The sequence below is a fragment of the Glandiceps talaboti genome, chromosome 2 (assembly GCF_964340395.1).
Source record: "Glandiceps talaboti chromosome 2, keGlaTala1.1, whole genome shotgun sequence".
In the NCBI taxonomy this organism is placed as follows: Eukaryota; Metazoa; Hemichordata; class Enteropneusta; family Spengelidae; genus Glandiceps; species Glandiceps talaboti.
This window is the reverse complement of record NC_135550.1, coordinates 2,550,644-2,574,000: the sequence shown is the minus strand read 5'-3', so window position 1 is coordinate 2,574,000 and position 23,357 is coordinate 2,550,644. Positions and strand designations below refer to the sequence as shown.

General features: G+C 35.5%; 1 protein-coding gene across 1 annotated transcript in view; it reads right to left on the bottom strand.

Annotated features, from left to right (window-relative positions):
- The window catches only part of LOC144453371 (WD repeat-containing protein 27-like), a 174,869-nt gene that overhangs the window by 64,316 nt on the left and 87,196 nt on the right, over nt 1–23,357 (bottom strand). Inside the window, exons 20-21 of the mRNA XM_078144648.1 lie at nt 19,987–20,084; nt 17,482–17,584 (exon numbers count right to left, since the gene is read on the bottom strand). Of these exons, the coding sequence (XP_078000774.1) occupies nt 17,482–17,584; nt 19,987–20,084 (201 nt within the window). The remainder of the gene's footprint in view (nt 1–17,481; nt 17,585–19,986; nt 20,085–23,357) is intronic.

Here is a 23,357-nt window from a genome sequence, read left to right as displayed (position 1 = left end):
TGTCTACATGTTATACACTGACCACATTCCAGCAAGTACTGTCTACATGTTATACACTGACCACATTCTAGCTTAGTACTGTCTACATTTTATACACTGACCACATTCCAGCAAGTACTGTCTACATGTTATACACTGACCACATTCCAGCAAGTACTGTCTACATGTTATACACTGACCACATTCCAGCAAGTACTGTACATGTTATACACTGACCACATTCCAGCAAGTACTGTCTACATGTTATACACTGACCACATTCCAGCAAGTACTGTCTACATTTTATACACTGACCACATTCCAGCAAGTACTGTCTACATTTTATACACTGACCACATTCCAGCAAGTACTGTCTACATGTTATACACTGACCACATTCCAGCAAGTACTGTACATGTTATACACTGACCACATTCCAGCAAGTACTGTCTACATGTTATACACTGACCACATTCTAGCTTAGTACTGTCTACATGTTATACACTGACCACATTCTAGCAAGTACTGTCTACATGTTATACACTGACCACATTTCTTAAGATCAATTTGAAACATTCAATACATTCTGTAATATATCTATATTACTATCAATGATAATGTGGGATTATTTATAAACATTAAATTTAAATACTCTAATATAATTATGGGCACGTATGATAGTCTTTGGGTTTTACATGTAAATATATTACATATCACCTTTCATTTTGTGAGAGATTCTTTCTAAAAGTTAAAACCAAAGGTGTACTGAAAATGCTCCCGTATGTGGGGAAATGTTGTTAATGTGCTTGCTGAGACTTTGAAATGTCTTTCTGTACTGTTGTACCTTTGTGTAATCAATATCTATAGCAATTTCACTTGAATTCAGTACAGTCCTGGCTATATATCTCTTAATATTGCAAAAGTTCATCAAATATGCAAATTAGCAATTGAATGGATACCATCATACCTTTGCTCGGTCAATATCTTTAGCAAGTTTCATTAAATTTGGTGAAGTCTTTCTTGGAAAAGGCCCTAATTGCCAAAGTTCGTTAATTAATTATGCAAATGAGCAATTAATTGACACCACTAAATTTCATTAAGAACTTTTATATCTGTGTATGATCAATATCTATGGCAAGTTTCATCAAATTTGGTAAAGTCTTTCTTGGTCTAGGCCCTAATTGCCAAAGTTTGTTAACTATGCAAATGAGCAATTAACTGACACCACTAAATGTCATTAAGAACCATCATATCTCCGTATGATCAATATCTGTGGCAAGTTTCATCAAATTTGGATTACGTAGTCTTTCTTGGTATAGGCCCTAATTGCCAAAGTTCATTAATTATGCAAATGTATAATTAATTGACAGCACTTAAATTCTTTAAGAATTATCATATCTCTGTATGATCAATATCTGTGGCAAGTTTCATCAAATTTGATAAAGCCATTCTGGATGCATAACCTGAGTTACAAACATTAATTAATTATGCAAATTAGCTCTTAATTAACTTGACACAAGTTAAGATCTTTTAGTTATTTCATATATTTGTATGATCTGTAGATGTAGCAAGTTTCATGAATTTGGTGCAGCTGTTATGCATATATAGCCCTATTTATAAAATCATGCAAATTAATATGAATTATGCAAGCCACTCCCACCAAACACTAATCAGCACTAAGTTACAGCCTGATAATGGCACATAGTAAATTGCAGAACATTTGCTTCTGTCAGTACTTTTTGAGATATCAGTGGAACAAAATTTCTGCACAGACAGACATCGCCACAACAACAGCTCTTATACAGGAGCTAAAAATAATGCTTGTGCATAGTTCTTTTCTTCAATATTACTTGTAAACATGATTTAAATGAAATTGGCAATATGTAAATACTAATATATCTGTGAAAGGCAGGAATTGGCTTGATTTTGATAATTGACCCTGAAGGTCAAGGTCAAAGGTCAAGGTCTCCAAAGATAGTACATGTGTATTCAATTTGAACAAGTGACCTTGCAGACACATGAGCCTAATAAAGCCCACATGTCCACAAGGTCACGTGTACTGAATAGCAGGTCAATCTGTTGACAAAGACTGAAGTGTGCAGTCAAAAATTTCAGGTAGATTTTCAAGTTATGTTTGGAACAAAACTTCAAATTGAATACTATGGTTTACCAACACAGATGAATTTCCATTTGAAGTCTCCAAAGATAGCTTGCATCTCTTAATATGTGGGTAGACACATGAATGGAGTGTCTGTGTAGTAGTTTTTTAGTTATGCAGTAAATATTTTAAATACAAATATGGCCGCCATGCTTTCAAATTTGCATATATCACAAGGCAAATTGAAGTTCATATGTCCCACATCCACATGATATATCAACTTTTTGTCAGGTTTGAAAGAAATTGGATATTGCATGTCTGAGAAATGATGTATTACAGATGGACACACAGACAGTGCCCACTGTAGTAGCCTCCCCCAGGGGGAGGGAGGGCTAACAAATATTAAATGCATAGAAGCAAATATTACCCTAAAAGGCTAGACAGTACACAAACAAACAGGTACAAAGAGTCATTCATAAATCAAATATGCTTAACCCATTTTATAAGTAGTACACATACAAACAGAAGGAAGTCATGCTATTTTAAAATAATTATTTTCTCATTATCGGTCTGTGCTAGGCACCATCAGAACCTAGAAAGTCAACATTTACACCCACAACTTTCCAAACTTTTTTTTTTTAAGTGAAGTAGCCGGTCAGGATTTCCTGTAAGCCATCTACTTTATCCATATTTTAGACTACGTGACCTCTTAAGTCATGTTAATAAACAGGACCTATTTTGGCCTATACAATGCATACATGATTTATCAGTGGAAATTTTACAACATTTCTTTAGAGAAATCAATGAAAGACATAACCAGGAAGTGTCTATTCATGAAATACCAAGAATTGGGGTAGAGTTTCTCATATTTCTAATTGTAGAATTATTGTATGCATTTGTGATTACACCTACAATATGGGATTTTACAAACAACCAAACAATTATATATAATCCCAAACTTTCCTATAGTCACACAACTGACTGTACATATCCTGTACGACAACATTTAAGTGGTTGAAGTGATGAGTAAGATCCTTAGCAATATAGCAAGATAGATTTAATTGAGATTGCTCAGTAAGTTCCTTAGCAATATAGCCAGATAGATTTAATTGAGATTGCTCAGTAAGTTCCTTTGCAATATAGCAAGATAGATTTAATTGAGATTGCTCAGTAAGTTCCTTAGCAATATAGCCAGATAGATTTAATTGAGATTGCTCAGTAAGTTCCTTTGCAATATAGCCAGATAGATTTAATTGAGATTGCTCAGTAAGTTCCTTTGCAATATAGCAAGATAGATTTAATTGAGATTGCTCAGTAAGTTCCTTTGCAATATAGCTAGATAGATTTAATTGAGATTGCTCAGTAAGTTCCTTAGCAATATAGCAAGATAGATTTAATTGAGATTGCTCAGTAAGTTCCTTAGCAATATAGCCAGATAGATTTAATTGAGATTGCTCAGTAAGTTCCTTTGCAATATAGCTAGATAGATTTAATTGAGATTGCTCAGTAAGTTCCTTTGCAATATAGCCAGATAGATTTAATTGAGATTGCTCAGTAAGTTCCTTAGCAATATAGCTAGATAGATTTAATTGAGATTGCTCAGTAAGTTCCTTTGCAATATAGCTAGATAGATTTAATTGAGATTGCTCAGTAAGTTCCTTAGCAATATAGCTAGATAGATTTAATTGAGATTGCTCAGTAAGTTCCTTAGCAATATAGCTAGATAGATTTAATTGAGATTGCTCAGTAAGTTCCTTTGCAATATAGCCAGATAGATTTAATTGAGATTGCTCAGTAAGTTCCTTAGCAATATAGCTAGATAGATTTAATTGAGATTGCTCAGTAAGTTCCTTAGCAATATAGCTAGATAGATTTAATTGAGATTGCTCAGTAAGTTCCTTAGCAATATAGCTAGATAGATTTAATTGAGATTGCTCAGTAAGTTCCTTTGCAATATAGCTAGATAGATTTAATTGAGATTGCTCAGTAAGTTCCTTAGCAATATAGCTAGATAGATTTAATTGAGATTGCTCAGTAAGTTCCTTAGCAATATAGCCAGATAGATTTAATTGAGATTGCTCAGTAAGTTCCTTAGCAATATAGCCAGATAGATTTAATTGAGATTGCTCAGTAAGTTCCTTTGCAATATAGCCAGATAGATTTAATTGAGATTGCTCAGTAAGTTCCTTTGCAATATAGCCAGATAGATTTAATTGAGATTGCTCAGTAAGTTCCTTTGCAATATAGCCAGATAGATTTAATTGAGATTGCTCAGTAAGTTCCTTTGCAATATAGCCAGATAGATTTAATTGAGATTGCTCAGTAAGTTCCTTTGCAATATAGCCAGATAGATTTAATTGAGATTGCTCAGTAAGTTCCTTTGCAATATAGCCAGATAGATTTAATTGAGATTGCTCAGTAAGTTCCTTTGCAATATAGCCAGATAGATTTAATTGAGATTGCTCAGTAAGTTCCTTTGCAATATAGCTAGATAGATTTAATTGAGATTGCTCAGTAAGTTCCTTTGCAATATAGCCAGATAGATTTAATTGAGATTGCTCAGTAAGTTCCTTTGCAATATAGCCAGATAGATTTAATTGAGATTGCTCAGTAAGTTCCTTTGCAATATAGCCAGATAGATTTAATTGAGATTGCTCAGTAAGTTCCTTAGCAATATAGCCAGATAGATTTAATTGAGATTGCTCAGTAAGTTCCTTTGCAATATAGCTAGATAGATTTAATTGAGATTGCTCAGTAAGTTCCTTAGCAATATAGCCAGATAGATTTAATTGAGATTGCTCAGTAAGTTCCTTTGCAATATAGCCAGATAGATTTAATTGAGATTGCTCAGTAAGTTCCTTAGCAATATAGCCAGATAGATTTAATTGAGATTGCTCAGTAAGTTCCTTAGCAATATAGCCAGATAGATTTAATTGAGATTGCTCAGTAAGTTCCTTTGCAATATAGCAAGATAGATTTAATTGAGATTGCTCAGTAAGTTCCTTTGCAATATAGCCAGATAGATTTAATTGAGATTGCTCAGTAAGTTCCTTAGCAATATAGCCAGATAGATTTAATTGAGATTGCTCAGTAAGTTCCTTTGCAATATAGCCAGATAGATTTAATTGAGATTGCTCAGTAAGTTCCTTTGCAATATAGCAAGATAGATTTAATTGAGATTGCTCAGTAAGTTCCTTTGCAATATAGCAAGATAGATTTAATTGAGATTGCTCAGTAAGTTCCTTAGCAATATAGCCAGATAGATTTAATTGAGATTGCTCAGTAAGTTCCTTTGCAATATAGCAAGATAGATTTAATTGAGATTGCTCAGTAAGTTCCTTTGCAATATAGCCAGATAGATTTAATTGAGATTGCTCAGTAAGTTCCTTAGCAATATAGCCAGATAGATTTAATTGAGATTGCTCAGTAAGTTCCTTAGCAATATAGCTAGATAGATTTAATTGAGATTGCTCAGTAAGTTCCTTTGCAATATAGCCAGATAGATTTAATTGAGATTGCTCAGTAAGTTCCTTTGCAATATAGCCAGATAGATTTAATTGAGATTGCTCAGTAAGTTCCTTAGCAATATAGCCAGATAGATTTAATTGAGATTGCTCAGTAAGTTCCTTTGCAATATAGCTAGATAGATTTAATTGAGATTGCTCAGTAAGTTCCTTAGCAATATAGCTAGATAGATTTAATTGAGATTGCTCAGTAAGTGATGAGTGGGTGGGCACAGAAACATTTTTTTTTAATTACTTTGACCCAAAGACAAGATACTTGCTGGTCACAATACTTCCATAACAGCTGATGAGGTATAAAGAATTAAGACAATGATATGATTCAGAAGTAGACAAACACAATATGTAGACTGTGTGCTGTTATAGGCTGAAATGGTGTATAGTTTTTCTCTTGAATGTTATATTTAAAAAGTAACTAAAAATACTTTGGCAAGAAAATCTACAGGGAAATAGAAGTAAATTGTCATAATTTTACCTTTTTAAAAAAAAATGTTTAGGGTTGGCAGTTTACACTTGGGTTGGTTTGGATATCGGAAACACACTATTTTTTTTATTTGACCTAATAAAAAGTAAAATTATTTACTACAATACATTTGTAGAATGGGACATAAAAATTGTTGAGACCATGAAGGATGGGGTGGGGGTCTGCAAAAAAATTTTGCTCAAAATAATGTCTCCACAGATCTCCCTCTTGTGATGTGATCATTTTGCTTTTAACAATTTCCCAACTAGACACCACAAGTAACGTCCCCACCAAATACCATGGCAATTGGTCTGGCGACTTTTTGAGTTTAAGTTGTTAACACACACACACACACACACACACACACACACACACACACACACACACACACACACACACACACACACACACACACACACACACACACATACACAGACAGATGGACAGACACCTATAGCACTACTGAATCTTATCATTTTCCATTCAAAGGAGAAATTTGCCTATGCCATAGAAACTGAAGTAATCTTCATTTCCACCACTGTGATTTAATTGTAGAAAAGAAACTAAACATAACAAGTCATTGAGAATGACATACTCCCCGCTATGATTGGGTTTACTGCACCAACAAAATGGCTGCCAGGCAGCCATATTAGGTTGTATCATGACGAAAATGGATATGCACATGTATGTCATAGAACACTGTCCTAATACCAACTTTGAATGAGATTTGTTCAAGCATGTCTGAGTTATGTCTTTGGACTGGGAAAATTGGCAAACAAAATCGCTGCTAGGTGGCCATATTGGATCATATCATGAAACAAATTGACGTGCATATGTATGCCACAATATGTTGCCCCTGTACCAAGTTTGAAAAAAATTGGTCCAGGCATCTCCAAGAAATGGCTCTGGACGGATGGACAGACAGACGGATGGATGGAACCCAATCCATAACTCCCTGTCCTGGACTTTGTCCGGCAGGGACTAAAAATATCTAACAATATTAGTTGATATCAGATAATTTAGTGCAAATATGACTAAAAATATATCATACTTGTATATATCATATCAACAGCAGTATCCTTGAGAAGTCAAAAATGTACAATGTAGATGAACAGTGACATATACAAACATACAAAGAGAGACAGAGAGACAGACCAAGACAGACAGAGACAGACAGACAGACAGACTAGCTGAAACAGAGAGACAGACAGAGAGACAGACAGACTAGCTGAAACAGAGACAGACAGAGAGACAGAGACAGACAGACAGCAGACAGAGACAGACACATAGTACAGGCAATTGGGACCAAATTTTAAATTTTTTTTTCATTCAGAAAATATCAAAACATTGATTTGGATAAAGTGTGAATAATATTCCATCTGACCGACTCTCTAGTAGTTTGAAGTACCAGAAGAGAGAAAACACCGCCCCAAGCCCTCAGGACTTATCCCAGTTAGGACTCTACAATGCTTTCTGGTTATAATGTGTTATAAGGTTGCTTGGCAACATTTCCTGTTGTTGGATTCTAATTAAAATGTAAACTTTGGGGAGGTACATTCCATATCCATCTAGACCACCAATCTACAGAGATTCTAGATGAAATACTCTCAGCTACCAGAGAGACTTGACAACAACAAATAAATCACAGCTTGTTGACACACATTTCTTACATAACTGTATGGCAGGCCAGATTACCTGACTTGTATACACAGCTGAGGTGAGTTGATGAAATATGTAACTTGAAGGTGAATGACCTTTTTTTCTTTTATTGTTTATAAATTATAGAGACACCTTTATTGTTAAACATCAAGGTATTATTATCATACTGAGTCAGAGTTTTTATCTTATACTTACCAGACAGGATTGTCTCTATCATAAGTAGTCATTTCTTATCAATTCACTTGTAACCATGCATGGTAATTGTTTGGTTTAAATTTAGCAAAAAAGGTCATTATTTGTGTTTTTATTCTCATCCCTGCAAAGAGAGTTCTCTTACCTCATATTTATGGTTTTGGTATTGTGCTAAAAGCTTTGTTCTATATCAAGTATCAAATCCAATGTCAGGATAAGTGCAAACTTTACAATTTCATTTAAGCTTTGCTCCATATATCTGACTTCCAGTACACTCTTCATTAAAAGTACATAACTTTGAGTAAGTGGCTGAGTACCATTGAATATGAAAGTATCCCCACCAGACAGTGTGCTGTTTAGACTTGTACAATTTGTGTGTGTACTCCCTAGAGTCCATACTGCCAAATTTCACATCCCTAGCTGTAAGGCTATTTGTACAACATCACAACTCTACATTTCATTCTTAAATTAAAACATAAATAAACAACAGTTTCACCTCATGAACTTTACCTGTTATATTCAGCATCAAACTGACATAAAAGATTTCCAAAGATATTTTGCATAGACATGTGTAATTTAACAGTTACTTTTTGATCTTTTTTTGATCATGATTTCATTGGGGGGGGGGGGGGGGAATGGGATGGGGGGGGGGAGTCTTTATTTGTGTTTAATTTATTAACACTGGTGAAAGATACATGTGTATGACAAACACTGTCTTAATAGTACTAACACTGGGTAAAGTACATGTGTATGACAAACACTGTCTTAATAGTACTAACACTGGGTAAAGTACATGTGTATGACAAACACTGGTGAAAGATACATGTGTATGACAAACACTGTCTCGTTAGTATTTGCTGTTTTACATTTACTTCTTTGTTGTCTAGACATGGTTAACTGTAGATCCTGAAGTGAACTCAAGGTCAAGGGTCAATCTAATATGGTTACATTTGCTAACAATATGTTAGCAGCATATTGCACCATGTATTGATTCTACACTTACATCCACAAAATCCCCCTATTAAAAACATCTGACAAACAAAACACTTGATAACTACAAACAAACAACAAATACTGTTAATATCCGTGTAAACTCTTCACAGTTTCAACTATCCATAAAGTTTGTTGATATACATAGTGGTATTATAAGTTTTAGGTGTGAGTTTTATATGACTTGCAAAATAAGTACCTGTGGGACACACTTATTTCAAAGGTCATACAAGGTCATGGCATTTAGAACTTGCCAGTGTGACACTGAGATGGCAGTTGTACTAACATCAACCAATTGGTCTTTTTTCAAACTCTTACATTCTATTTCCATACAAATAATATTTTGCTATTGTATGACAAACAAGGTCTGTTGATTACATGGCAATGTGTGTACACATGTATTGTGTGTGTGTTTGTTTGTGTGTTTGTTTGTTTGTGTGTGTGTTTGTGTGTTTGTTTTTGTTTTATTATTAAACTATAGTATATTTAAAAGTGAAAATACAGTTAAACCTGTTTGATATATTGAGAACTTAGTATTTACAGTTTTTAGCACAACTGAACTGAGGTTCAGTAGTGCTATAGGGATCGCCCGATGTGTGTGTGTGTGTGTGTGTGTGTGTGTGTGTGTGTGTGTGTGTGTGTGTGTGTGTGTGTGTGTGTGTGTGTGTGTGTGTGTGTGTGTGTGTCAACAACTTAAAGTCAAGCACTGTTGAACCGATTACCATGATATTTTGTGAGTGTATTACCTTGGGTGTCTAGCTGGGAAATTGTTCAAATCAAAATCATCTTATCACTGGTGTGTGATTTGCGTCAAAAATGTGATTTTTGGTCAAAAAGCTGAACAACAAAAAAACTACTGGGCAGACTGGGCTGAAATTTGGGTGAACCATCTTCAGGGTGTTTATGCTAAGAATTGGCCCCATCAGTGATATGCAAATTGGGCTAAAAATGTGTCTTTTGGTCAAAAATCAATAATTCCAAAACTATTGAGCAGATTGGGCAGAAATTTAATGGGAATGCATCTAGGGATGTATAGATGAAGAAATATTAAGGATACAATGATGTCATGAGTGATATGCAAATTAGGTGTAACAATGTTCATTTTTGGTCAAAAACTTATATCTCACAAAGCACTATGGTCAATGAGACTGAAACTTGCTGAGTTGTTTCTTAAGTGTTATTATGCAGATTTCCTTCATAACATTTTGACGACATTGGTCTTAGCAACCATGACCATACCCTTAGCAACTAAATGGCAGTATATTTTGGTTAAATATGAACATCATCTGGTAGTAGCAGTGGTAGGCAAGTGAGTAAACATTCAAAAAATGCATGCAAATATCCCTAGCAACCATAGCCATGCCCATGGCAACAGCCAAACCGTCATGTATTTCACAGAGAACAGGGATTAATAAACAACTGAATAAACATTTAAAAAATATATGTAAATTTGCCTAGCAACAAGACCATGACCATAGCAACTGCCAAATGATCATATATATTGTGAAGGTAATGACCGGGATTAATAGAAAATTGAATAAAACAATAAAAAAATGAATGTAAATTTGCCTAGCAACAAGACCGTGCCCATAGCAACAGCCAAATCATCATGTATATTGCAAAGATAATAACAACGGGGATTAATAGACAATTGAATAAACATTCAAAAAATGTATGCAAATGTCCCTAGCAACAAGACCACATCCATAGCAGCAGCCAAATGATCACATATATTGCAAAGATAATATCAAAATGCAAATATATCTAGCAACATGACTACACCCATAGCAACAGCCAAATGATTGTGTATATCGCAAATATAACAACATGGTTGGATAGGCAACTGGATAGTCATTCAGCAAATGAACACCTATTGTTAGCATGGACTTGCATATGGATAAACATTTTTAAAAACTGTACAGTTGTGCTACAACGCCATTGGCGATATTTTTACTTTTGAAAATGGACAAGATAATTGTTAGGGGGCGAGATCAATATTTCAATGTCAGCTAACAAAACTAAATTCTTTTAGTTTGGGGTGGAGGTTTTGACCCATTTTAGTTCTCAGCCGACAAAATTGATTTTACTTTTAATTGAATCTGTTTTGCACCCTAGCATAGAAATATTTCAGGAAAAATGTCCAATCGCGAAATATACAAATTTTTGCTCCTAATACATGACACTGAAGACATGTTGGGAATGAGGTCAAAATCCATGACGTTTGCTGTGTGTGCATGCGCACATCATACTCTTTTGAATTTCTTTTCGTTTTGTCTGTGATCAGATGAAGGACGGTTAGGGACAGCAGATAACTTTGGTAAGTCATTTGACCAGTCCCGGTGTATGTTACCCACACACAATGTACAAAAATCCATCGGACGATTTTGAGAGACTAACAAACAAGCTTGGGGAGTAATGCCATCCATAAAGTATATTTTGAGGCTGTCCATGAGATCTTAGCAGAATGTTCACTTTTGTTCAAATACTTGTTTCTACTGTTGTTGTTGTTGTTGTTATTGTTGTCTTTACGAAGAAAATAAAGTGTTAATAACAGAGCAATTTTCTCAATACACACTGGCCTTGTATTCATAGTACTATAACACATTCTATGGTAAACAGTCAATGACATACACAGGTGCAGTTACATGGAATTCAATACAACACAGCACAAGAAATGAACCACGAAGGCAGCGATTCAAGTCATCACTATGTAAAGATTTACTAAAAGAGTACGTTATATAACATTGTACAGTTCTAATGTAATATATGACTTCTTTTCATTATGGCGCTCATATATATAGAGGGGGTGGTGAGGGGAGGGGGTTAAGGGTAGAGCTACTTTTTGTATATTTATTTGCCCTCTAAACTTGTACCATTATTTACTTTGGCCAGGAGTCAGACACGATTAGCATAGCTATTTTCTGACTCCTGTTATCCGAACTAGTTTGCTTTTCCTGTATTTACATTTGTATTGTACTTATTTTTGATCGGGTAATAAAATATATATCATATCATATCATATCATATCATATCATATCATATCATATCATATCATATCATATCATATACTACTACACACTGGCCTTGTATTAGTACTACATACTGATTTGATATTGATTGTGCTGTGCTGTACATTATCAATTTTGGCCACTTTAGTTAGAAGGGGGTGGGGCTCTGAGGCCTACTAAAAGAATTTACTTTTTTATTCTACGTTGAACTATTGATTTTGGCCCTTATGTGATGTAGTTTTGTCACTGAAACAAATTTATATGAGCATGATTTCTATATCTTTCTCTGTAGCTAATTGTCAGATCAAATGTATACTAACCTGAATTGGTTAAATTGATAGGTTTGAATGAAATCAGATACAAAGATACATCAAGTAATCATATAATAAATACTCAACAGGGTTCAGTGTGTATTCAGTATGTGTTCTGACTAATCATGAATATACTAGAATTAGAAGGGATATCACTATTATCAGGAAGTGACAGGGGGCGTTAATATTTGTTGAAGCTTTAGTCAACACTATACATAAAAATGAAAGAGAGCACAAGGAACTCTGTTTCTAAAATAAAGGATTGTCAAGTTGTTGGAGATCATGGTTGGGATGGGGTGTGTTGGATTATTGTGGAGAGATATAAGTTGGAAATAATACTGACACTGTGCAAATGGACAACTGAAAATATCTACCACATAAATATCATGTTATTTTTGTCTGCCCCCCTCCCCCCCCTCACAAAATGAGATATTCAGTTCAATACATAATACATGTAGCAAAGAAATGATAACATTGGTGACTTCAGTAATTCTAATCATGATACAAATAATCCAGTGTTGTATCAAAACCAAACTTCCATTTCATAACAGTACATTAACTTTGAAAAGTGGCCATAATGTGGAATCATACAAGAACAGAAGATTGGAAATCTGATGTGACAATTAATGGCCTAATAATTGATTTCAAGGACATAGTAACTAATCTTAAGTTAACATGGCATGACCTTGTAATCAACAAGTCAATTACAGTGACCCTGAGGTCAATTTCAGATGACCCAAGGTGACCTTAATTAGCTCACAAACTGCAATCACACTATCAGCTCAGTCAGGTGATAGGTGTATTATGGATAGCCTGTTACACCCTGATGCATTCATGTGTCCTGCTTTCATTATTTTACCATAACAGGTAATCTAGCAGAGGCAGAATAGGCAATAGAGATTTGTTGCTTCATGGTCACTGAGTGGTGTTTACTATACAATTACTTGGCTTAGACCAACTATTTCAGGAATTTAAGGAGTGTACATTGTGCAAGCATTGTGCAATGGAATTTATGCAAGTAGCCATAAACTAAGGTTTTAACTGTGTCAGGTACACTTGCTCATGAATGTAACTAAGTGTACATTAGTTGAGTGTTATACTGCCCCCCCAATGATGAGTTTCTAACTTTCAAGTGGTGAACTGTTGTCAAGTGTTATACTGCCCCCTAGTGCCAACTTTTGAATATGTTCCAAGAGACAAGATGCTTCTTACACTGACAATTCTGTTGGTTATTGTTTCATAACTATTAAAGTCAATGATCAATCAACAAAACATGACTTCACAATACTAACCAGTACTTTTACACTTTAGCTAATACCTTTCCAATGACCATACTCAGCAATGGAAAAGTTCATATATTATTATATCACGAGTCTAACACCAACAAAAAACATACCACAGAAAAATAGTGCTAATGGCTTGTAGCACAACTGTACAGTGTTTTTGTTTGTGTTTATCTGGTTGCCTATCCAGCACTGTACCATTGTATGCCATCATTTGGTTGTTGTTAGGAGTTTGGTCTTGTTGCTAGGCATATTTACATTCGCCTTTTGGATGTTTAACCACTTGCCTAACCATCCCTGTTGTTATCTTTGTGATATACACCATCCTTTGGCAGGGTCTTGTTGTTAGGCATATTATCATAAATATTTTGAATGTGTTCGTTTGCTTATTAATGTGTTATTATCTTTACAATATACTTCAAAATTTGGCTATTGCTATGGGTGTAGTCTTCTTGCTAGGCATATTTGCATACATTTTTCGAATGTTTATTTGCTTGCTTATTAATGTGTTATCTTTACAATATACTTCACCATTTGGCTGTTGCTATGGGAATGGACTTGTTACTAGGTTTATTTGCATACATTTTTTGGTATTTTTAGTCACTTGCCTACCCTTCCTAGTTTTCATCTTTGCAATATAGACCGTCATTTGGCTGTTGCTATGAGCACGCATGGTCTTGTTGCTAGGGATATTTGCATACATTTTAAGAATCTTTACCCATCCCTGTTGTTATCTTTGTAATATGCATCATTTCACTGTTGCTAAGTATGTGGTCATGGTTGCTAGAGCCAATTTTTCAATATGTTTTGAACATTGGCTGCAGAGTAACACTTCCAGAAACATTCCCGCGAACTTTCAGCCCCATTCCTCATGTAATTTTCGAGATATATGTTTTTAACCAAAATTGAGATTTTTAGACCCAATTTGCATATCGCCTATGGGATCACCATCTTGTGAATTCACCTTCATCTACACATCCCCAGATGCATCATCATTAAATTTCAGCTCAATCTGCTTAGTAATTTTAGAATTATAGATTTTTGACCAAAAAACCCACATTTTTACACCTAATTTGCATATCATTGATGGGATCCCCATATTATTTAAAATTCTTAATCTGAACACCCCTTGAATTGTTCCCACCAAATTTCAGCCCAATCTGCTCAATCATTTTGGAATTAAAATATTTTTGAACAAACATATTTTTTGACCTAATTTGCATATCACTGATGGGATCTCCATGTCATGAACAATTCTTAATCTAAACACCCCTAAAAACATTCTACCAAATTTCACACAGATCTGTCCAGTAGTTTATGAGTTTGATTTTTTTTTACCAAAACTCACATTTTTGTGCGTGACCCAAATCACACACAGATGGTAAGATCATTTGTATATGAACAATTTCCCAATTAGACACGCAAGGTAATGCACCAAATATCATGGCAATCGGTCCAGCGGTTTTGACTTTAAGTTGTTTACATACACACACACACACACACACACACACACACACACACACACACACACACACACACACACACACACATACACACACACACACACACACACACACACACACACACACACACACACTTTGCCATGCCTATAGCACTACTGAACCATAGTAAGTAATAAGTTCAGTTGTGCTAAAAATCATTTGGTTAATATATCTCACACATGTGACATTCTTTCTGATGATCAGGTAGTCTAGGCATATTGCTTTCATCAAACTAGACTGTACTGATAGCCGTGACCTCAAAATCTTGCCATGTCTTCTTGAAAGTTATTGTCACATAACAACTTGTTTTGTTGTATTTGATTATCTGTACATAGTTCCTTGATATGTCACATCATTCATAACCAATAGTGATTAGACCTTATAAAATTGATTCTTTGTTCCTGTTACCCCCCCCCCCCCAGCTTTTCACTGCCAACCCTAAACTTTTTATACATATTTGAGAAAAAAATTATAAAACAGCAAGAATTAAGAAGTATCACAAGAAATAATAGCTTTACATCTGAATGGATGAAATAAAAAACACAGAGACCATGTGGAAAACAATGCAAAACCTGAACTACATACTAACAAACAAAAAAAATTATAATAAAATAAAATAAAATAAAAAATCTACCTCCTCCACCTATTCTAAAATTGAGTGTAACCCAAAGTATTCCTGCACCAGAAAATACACTGCCCTCTAGTGTCAATCTCATAAAAAGTACTTCTTTTTGTTTTTTCAACTTCACATGGATAGTGTATTTTCAACAATACCAATTTAACATTACTTGTTTGAAAGGTTCTTCTCATACACCTTTATCCATAATATCATAACTAAGCAAAGCCAATAAGCTCACGCAGGGTAGATTCATTTGTGACCGGCTGCCTGGGCCAGGGTTGATACACTTGATTTGGGTCATTTTCCAGGGGTATTGACCATCAAAATTTATTTATTGAATGACATCTAATTCTCTGACATGGACGACAAGTAAAGAAAGTCAACACTCTATGCAGTTGTTGGTTTCAAAAACCATCATAGCCATTAGATTAATATTGTTCATTTTCAATCAGCCAACTTATCATAGACAATCCACCAACATACGTTGGTCTTTGGACAAATGTTTTGACATGTTGCCGAACATCACGATTTCTCAATTCAACTCAATGATTTAGGAATGTTACTGTACCAACAAACATAGGAAAGTAGTTATTCTTTTTAGAACATGTAAAAAAAATCGATTATCGACAATATAAATGTCAAAACCACACTTCCACAACCCGGAAATTAAACTGCGCTATGTCATCAGTGGTCCGTATCGCGTACCGCCGTGCATCAAACTTCCAAATAGTGTAACAATTTCTCCTTGAGGTACAGTGATGCCTCGATACTCGTTACAATGTTACGATAATTGTGCCAACAGGCCTACTGTTACAATATTGCAATGCATGGTGATGTTATGTCGCCTATGCTATACGATGATACGGTAGCATGTGGAGAATGCACGTAGTATATGGAAGGTGCATGCGTAGTCACTGTGCGCCGCAATGCATCCCTGGGAGAACCACCAATTTTTTTCGCATAGTATATACGACGCGCACGCGTACTAGTCATTGAGCCGCTACACGGCAGCTTCGCTGCCGCTGCACGAGCTATTACAAATTTTTTTTTTGTGCTTGTCTTTCTGTCAAGAGAAGTGAGCACCAGGAACACACCATGTACACAGGGTAGCTGACCAGCTAGTCTATCTGCTAGACCTCGGATGTTCTTCTGATACAATTATGACACATGACCGAACATTGCTATCAAGGATGGAACATCCGAGGTCGAGCAAATCTTGCAGTTCAGGGATATAAATAACTGCCAATCAGAGAACCGCATAGCGACAAGCAAAAACAGAGGACAATAGCTGATTTTTTCATGCATATTCAGCTTAAGGAGGGGCTTGTAAAAATAGCCACCAATGCCTTAACTGAAATGTGTGAATGACAATGTCTACACACTCATCAAATTCACAATTACCATAAACTGATAACACATAATGGTTAGTAATTTGTTATCATCACGTGATATTGGACATTAGTATTAAAGAGCATTTAGCAGTAAGAGGTCATGGGTTATTGAATATATTAACAATCATTTATATATGCATACATGGTCCGACCCACGGCCATATGTCTTCTCAATGGAATGTAAATGACATTTGCTAGACGTTCGGGCAAGCCCTCACTGCGAACTTTGTTCGCTTATTGTATCGGAAGAAAGCCTGAACGTCTAGCAGCAAGACTACTGACCAGCATGTTTTACCATCATATGTACATTAAGAACTCATACCGTTGCAATCCTACAAAAAGTCATCTAACATTTGCATTTTGGCTAAAAACAGACACATGTTTTGCCAGTACCTTACTTCAGATGTTACTTGTTGTCTAAATGTTTTACTTTACTTTGAAGACAAAGGAAATCTGTCAACTTACTGTTCTGTCTTCAGAGCCAGTGGCTATATATTTGGCACATGGACTGAATGCAAGACCACAGCTGTGAACCCGATTCATATGACCATCATATCTCCTAACGCATCTACAATTGTAAATAATACAATAATATACTAAGCACCTTCACTGTTAGGGACAAATAAGACAAATATGAATACTTCATTCATTCACTTGCCATTTTTATAAATATGATTAGTTTTAGATCACAATATTGACACTGATTCATAAATAAGAATTATCTGTATGTTCTTGCTATGAATAAAGTTGAATTACACAAAAAATCTCCAAAATAAGGACTTTGGACAATAATTTGGCAGGATGGGTTGTAACATAGGCCCTCCACAAATAGGGTGTATGGTTGTAACTAGTACTAGTAGTACCATTAATGGTGGAACAATGCAGGCTGTGGTACACATCAAGTTTAATTACAAGTTGATTGGTTGTAGTACACCCCTAGCTTAATTACAAGTTGATTGGTTGTAGTACACCCCTAGCTTAATTACAAATTGATTGGTTGTATTACACCCCTAGCTTAATTACATGTTGATTGGTTGTAGTACACCCCTAGCTTAATTACATGTTGATTGGTTGTAGTACACCCCTAGCTTAATTACAAGTTGATTGGTTGTAGTACACCCCTAGCTTAATTACAAGTTGATTGGTTGTAGTACACCCCTAGCTTATTTACATGTTGATTGGTTGTAGTACACCCCTAGCTTAATTACAAGTTGATTGGTTGTAGTACACCCCTAGCTTAATTACAAGTTGATTGGTTGTATTACACCCCTAGCTTAATTACAAGTTGATTGGTTGTAGTACACCCCTAGCTTAATTACAAGTTGATTGGTTGTAGTACACCCCTAGCTTATTTACATGTTGATTGGTTGTAGTACACCCCTAGCTTAATTACAAGTTGATTGGTTGTAGTACACCCCTAGCTTAATTACAAGTTGATTGGTTGTATTACACCCCTAGCTTAATTACAAGTTGATTGGTTGTATTACACCCCTAGCTTAATTACAAGTTGATTGGTTGTAGTACACCCCACAAGTTGATTCATTGTTCCATAAAACTGCAGTCTACTTTTTGACAACAGTTATTTGTAAACAAGGAAAGTTGTGCACCCCTCCAATCAGGGGCACGAGGCAACAATTCTGGTGAAATCTGAATATAATCATTTGAAGTTATAAATAAATGTGGAAAGTCAGAAAATGCTGCTTGAAAATACAAAATTGTGTCATATAGAGTTTGCATTGAGAGATAAGTTATATAAAGTTTGTATTGAGAGATAAGTTATATAAATCTTATAAGATTATTCTTGAAATGTAATATTTTGTATCAGTGAAATTTATTCAGGATAGTACATAAACATGATATAAAGTATTAAAATGCCAACAAAACAGATATATGTATGAATGTCATTGAACAGAAAAATTATTTGAATAAACTTACTCTGTTTGTGATACTTGTATATTATCATTATGATGAAATATATATAGGGCCTACTAAAGACAGGCATTGTACATTGTATGTTACTCAAATGAGAAGGCTAGGTGTTCGTGTTGGACACGCATAGCCAGTCATACTGTCTTCGCGTCTCAATATGTATAATAGAACGGGATAGGATGTGGCATCGAATAGACCAATTGGAATATTTGAAATTGTGTGACCTCAAACTTTTGTAGCGATGCTCTCTACCACCTGTTGCCCTCTTGTGGTGAGATATATATTCCACATGATGCAGTACATTGTGCAGTTTATGGGACATTACAACAGATTGCCGACACAGTGCATTATTTGATATGAAACTCCAAAAATGTTGCGTCTTTTGTGAGGGAAATAAACAAAAATGCAACTGATAATATCTTGCTTTAATCAATATTTGGTGCCGAAGAGTTGAGGTAGGCTTGAAAATACAGCAGTTATCATATCTTTGTCTCCTCAAAATAAACATTTGAATGAAGGAAAAAACATAGCAGCATTATTGACTGGCTATACAAATGTCCATAAGTTTGCCCAAAACAGCTTTAACATCTGTGAATGAGGGTGATGTGGTTACACACATACAGAGAAAAAGAGAGTGTCCTACCCGAGCAAATGAGCAAAAAAATGAGTGGAAAAAGACAAGTCAATCATATAGCCATAATGGGTGCTCTGCTTTCTTTATACATATACACTGGACAGTGAGTCCATTCTGAAGCAAAGTAACATAAGATAGCTAGGGAATAATTGGTAGTATTGTGTCAGAAAGCACAAAGCATATAATTCTCCTTGCCCATGACCCAAAAACCTGCCGTGATATAGTAGCCTTAGAACACCTGTCCATCATACTTGTATTTATGCATGTATCACTATTTTTAAATTGATTGATAATTGTCTTTATTGATGCTATTCCACTGTTGACAAACACCACAATTGTTGCCTCATGTTCTTGCTCCAATCTGACACTAACAATACATCACTTGTGACAAACCAACTAGCATTTACCTATTTGTTCTTAGATCCCACAACTTGATACCGTCAGTAGCTGCAGCTGTCAAAAACAGATCATAGGCATTGGCTGGATGGGATACATAGGTTGAACCCTACAAATAAACAACAAAATTACAAACAATAATTAAAAATCACAGTTGTACAATAAGAAAAATAGCACCAATGTTTAGTAGCACAACTCTACAGTTTTAAAAAAATGTTTACTCACATGCTGATCCACGCTAGGTATAGGTGTTCATTTGCTGAATGATTATCCAGTTGCCTATCCAACCCTGTTCTTATTTTTGCAATATATGCGATCATTTGGCTCTTGCTATGGGCGTGGTGGTCATGTTGCTAGACATATTTGCATACATTTTTTGAATGTTCATTTATTTGTCCATGAACCCCTGATATCTTTGCAATATCAATCAATCAATCAATCAATCAATCAATCAATCAATCAATCAATCAATCAATCAATCAATCAAATGGATTTATATAGCACCAAACTCCAATACGTAGTAATGTTTAATGGTGCTTTACAAAGTCTGAGTAGAGTGGTTAGTATGCTCTGCTAAACAGATAAGTTTTGATGCACTTCTTAAAATTATCAAGGCTAGGTGACTGGCATACTTCTAGAGGGACACTGTTCCAAGTGAGGGGGCAGTACGTGAAAAAGCACAATCACCATAAGTTTGATACGGTCATATTTCTGGGTGTGAGACACAATTCTGGCTGCAGAATTCAGGGCATACTGAAGTGGTAGAATGGATGATGATGGTAGACCACATAGGAGTGCATTACAGTAATCTAGTTTTGACGTGATTAGGGCATTTATTATATACATAGACCCTCATATTCCCAGGGTGTGATGTCAAAGTATAGTAATATGAAAGCCATACATTTCATAATACTATATTTTGACGTCACACTGTAGTAATATGTCGGAACTACTTTGAATTATTTGTAAACATCATCAACCTGTACAGTTACGATGTCGACCATCATCATCAGTGTAAACAGTGCATAAATACACATCTTTTAGACATATCTATCGCCTTTCGTACAGCCCACTAACGGCTAACGTACATAGACATACTAACATCAACATCATAAAAACTTCCAGTTGTGATAGTTGCACTGCAGTGAAATCGTTGTCCGTTAAATTCAACTATTGATAGAACTTTTGAACGACTTTTGACAATGTGTTTTTGAAAATTTCACAATGTTTTCGACATTTTAACTTGCCAGTGTTGATGTATTTAGCGTATGACTCTGAGCCGAGTTCTATGCATAACCGGTGTAGTAAAGGCATCCGTTTCATTAGTCAGTCTCTCAATATGTCTCATTTTTTCTGATGAAAGTGTCTATATTTTGTCAAAGAATTAATCACTGCTCTTGACAAACGTCCGGTTGTTGGCAAAATGTTCCCTACCTGAAAGTCTGTGGTGTAATTTTACTGATCTCAACATATACGTTAGTAAGGGACCGGTCAGTTTCTTCGGCCGGGGGGGGGGGGGGGGGGGGGCGGTGGATTGGTAGGGGGGGTCACCCTGTTTTTGAAATTGGCAGTAGGGGGGGTCATGCTGTTTTGAAAATTGTGGATAGGGGGGGTCATTGTGTTTTAGATTGTGATGGAAGAAAAAAATCCTTTCTACAATGGCATATAGCCTTGTCTGAAATGTGGTACATGTCAATATTTGTTCTTGTCCCTGTTTCTTACATGAATTCTTTAACATTACTTATTAGTTCAAACCTAACTATGCATATTCATATACATGTACCGGTATTACCTACCTACCACACTAGTTACAGAACATGTCATGTAAATGCTTGGCTGTTTCACAATCAATGCTTCGCTTATATTGCAGTTTGCGGCAAAAGTGAACTTGAAGGTTTCGTAATGGTAATTTTCATAGATAGTTTATAAATGTTAATCTAAATTGTTCTACTCGTCATGCTATTGACACTACAAATCACCACATCTCATCAGATTCCAGTTACTATTATACACTAGGTATGACCACCTAAAATTCTCTAACATACCGGTGACTTTATTATACATGCAATATTAATGCCCCTATATACTAATGTTACGTGTCCATTTTATGTGATATGAGAAACTCATTTAAAAACGTTTTACGTTAGCTTTTCGAAGCTTGGAAATATTACCTCAAAGGTTATGAATAACCTAAACATTGCCTTAGTATCTCAAGCAAAAAACTCCAGATCTGCCAGGGGGAAAACCCCAAGGACTCCCTCACCCCCAGAGGTCACTCATACATTCAACCAACAATCAGATGCACCAACAACCTTTTTACTGTCATAATGGTATTAAACTTTTCTTAAATATTTTCACCCTATTCTAATTTGATATGATATTGTCTTTTCAAGATCTGAAACGTTTGCCAAGATAGTCTAAAATTGCCTTAAACTCCAAATCTCTCCTACCAATGATACTACCATTATACATGTGCTGACCTTTACTACATGTATATAATCCCATTTAAACTTTTTAAGAACATATTTCAACCCTTAGTGTAAGTTATAAAGAATAGTTTCTGATACTTGCTGTCTTGTAAAGCATGGATTAAGTTATTGCTTGAAAGGGTCTGAATAGCCTAAATATTGGCTTTAAGAGTAAAAATCCTCCAGGGTTTCTAGAGGGAGACCCCCCTCAGACCCCCCCCCCACATGAGGTGGACATATCCCAGTCTCAAGCTCTTCCCCTCTTACTGTCAAGATGCTATCAAAGTATATTTCAAAAGTATTTCAACCCTATGTAGTTGCTTTTAACATGTTGGTGTTGTCTTGTAAGGCTTGGAAATTATTGTCTGAAAGGGTCTGAATAGTCTCAAAATTGACTTTTCATAGTTAAAAACCTCCAGGGCTTCTAGGGGGAGACCCCCTAGGACCCCCCCAGAGGAGGTGTACACATCCTAGTCTCAAGATCTTCCCCCTACCTCTTACTGTCAAGACCCTATCAAAGTATATTTCAAAAATATTTCAACCCTATGTAGTTTCATTTTACATGTTGGTGCTGTCTTGTAAAGCTTGGAAATTATTTTCTGAAAATGTCTGAATAGTCTCAAAATTGACTTTTCAGAGTTAAAAACCTCCTGGGCTTCTAGGGGGAGACCCCCTAGGACCCCCATAAGAGATGTACATATTCCCTTCTCAAGCTTTCCTACCTTTCACTGCCAAGATGCTATTAAACTCCTTTTCGAATATATTTACCCTGTGTAGTCAATAATTATAAATATGATAGTGCTAACCCGGGATCTTATAAAGTAGATGCAAGACAGTCAAGCAGTCTGCACTGAGTCACGACAAAAAAATACCTGTCATACGAATATTATATATGGGGGGGGGGGGGGGGGGGG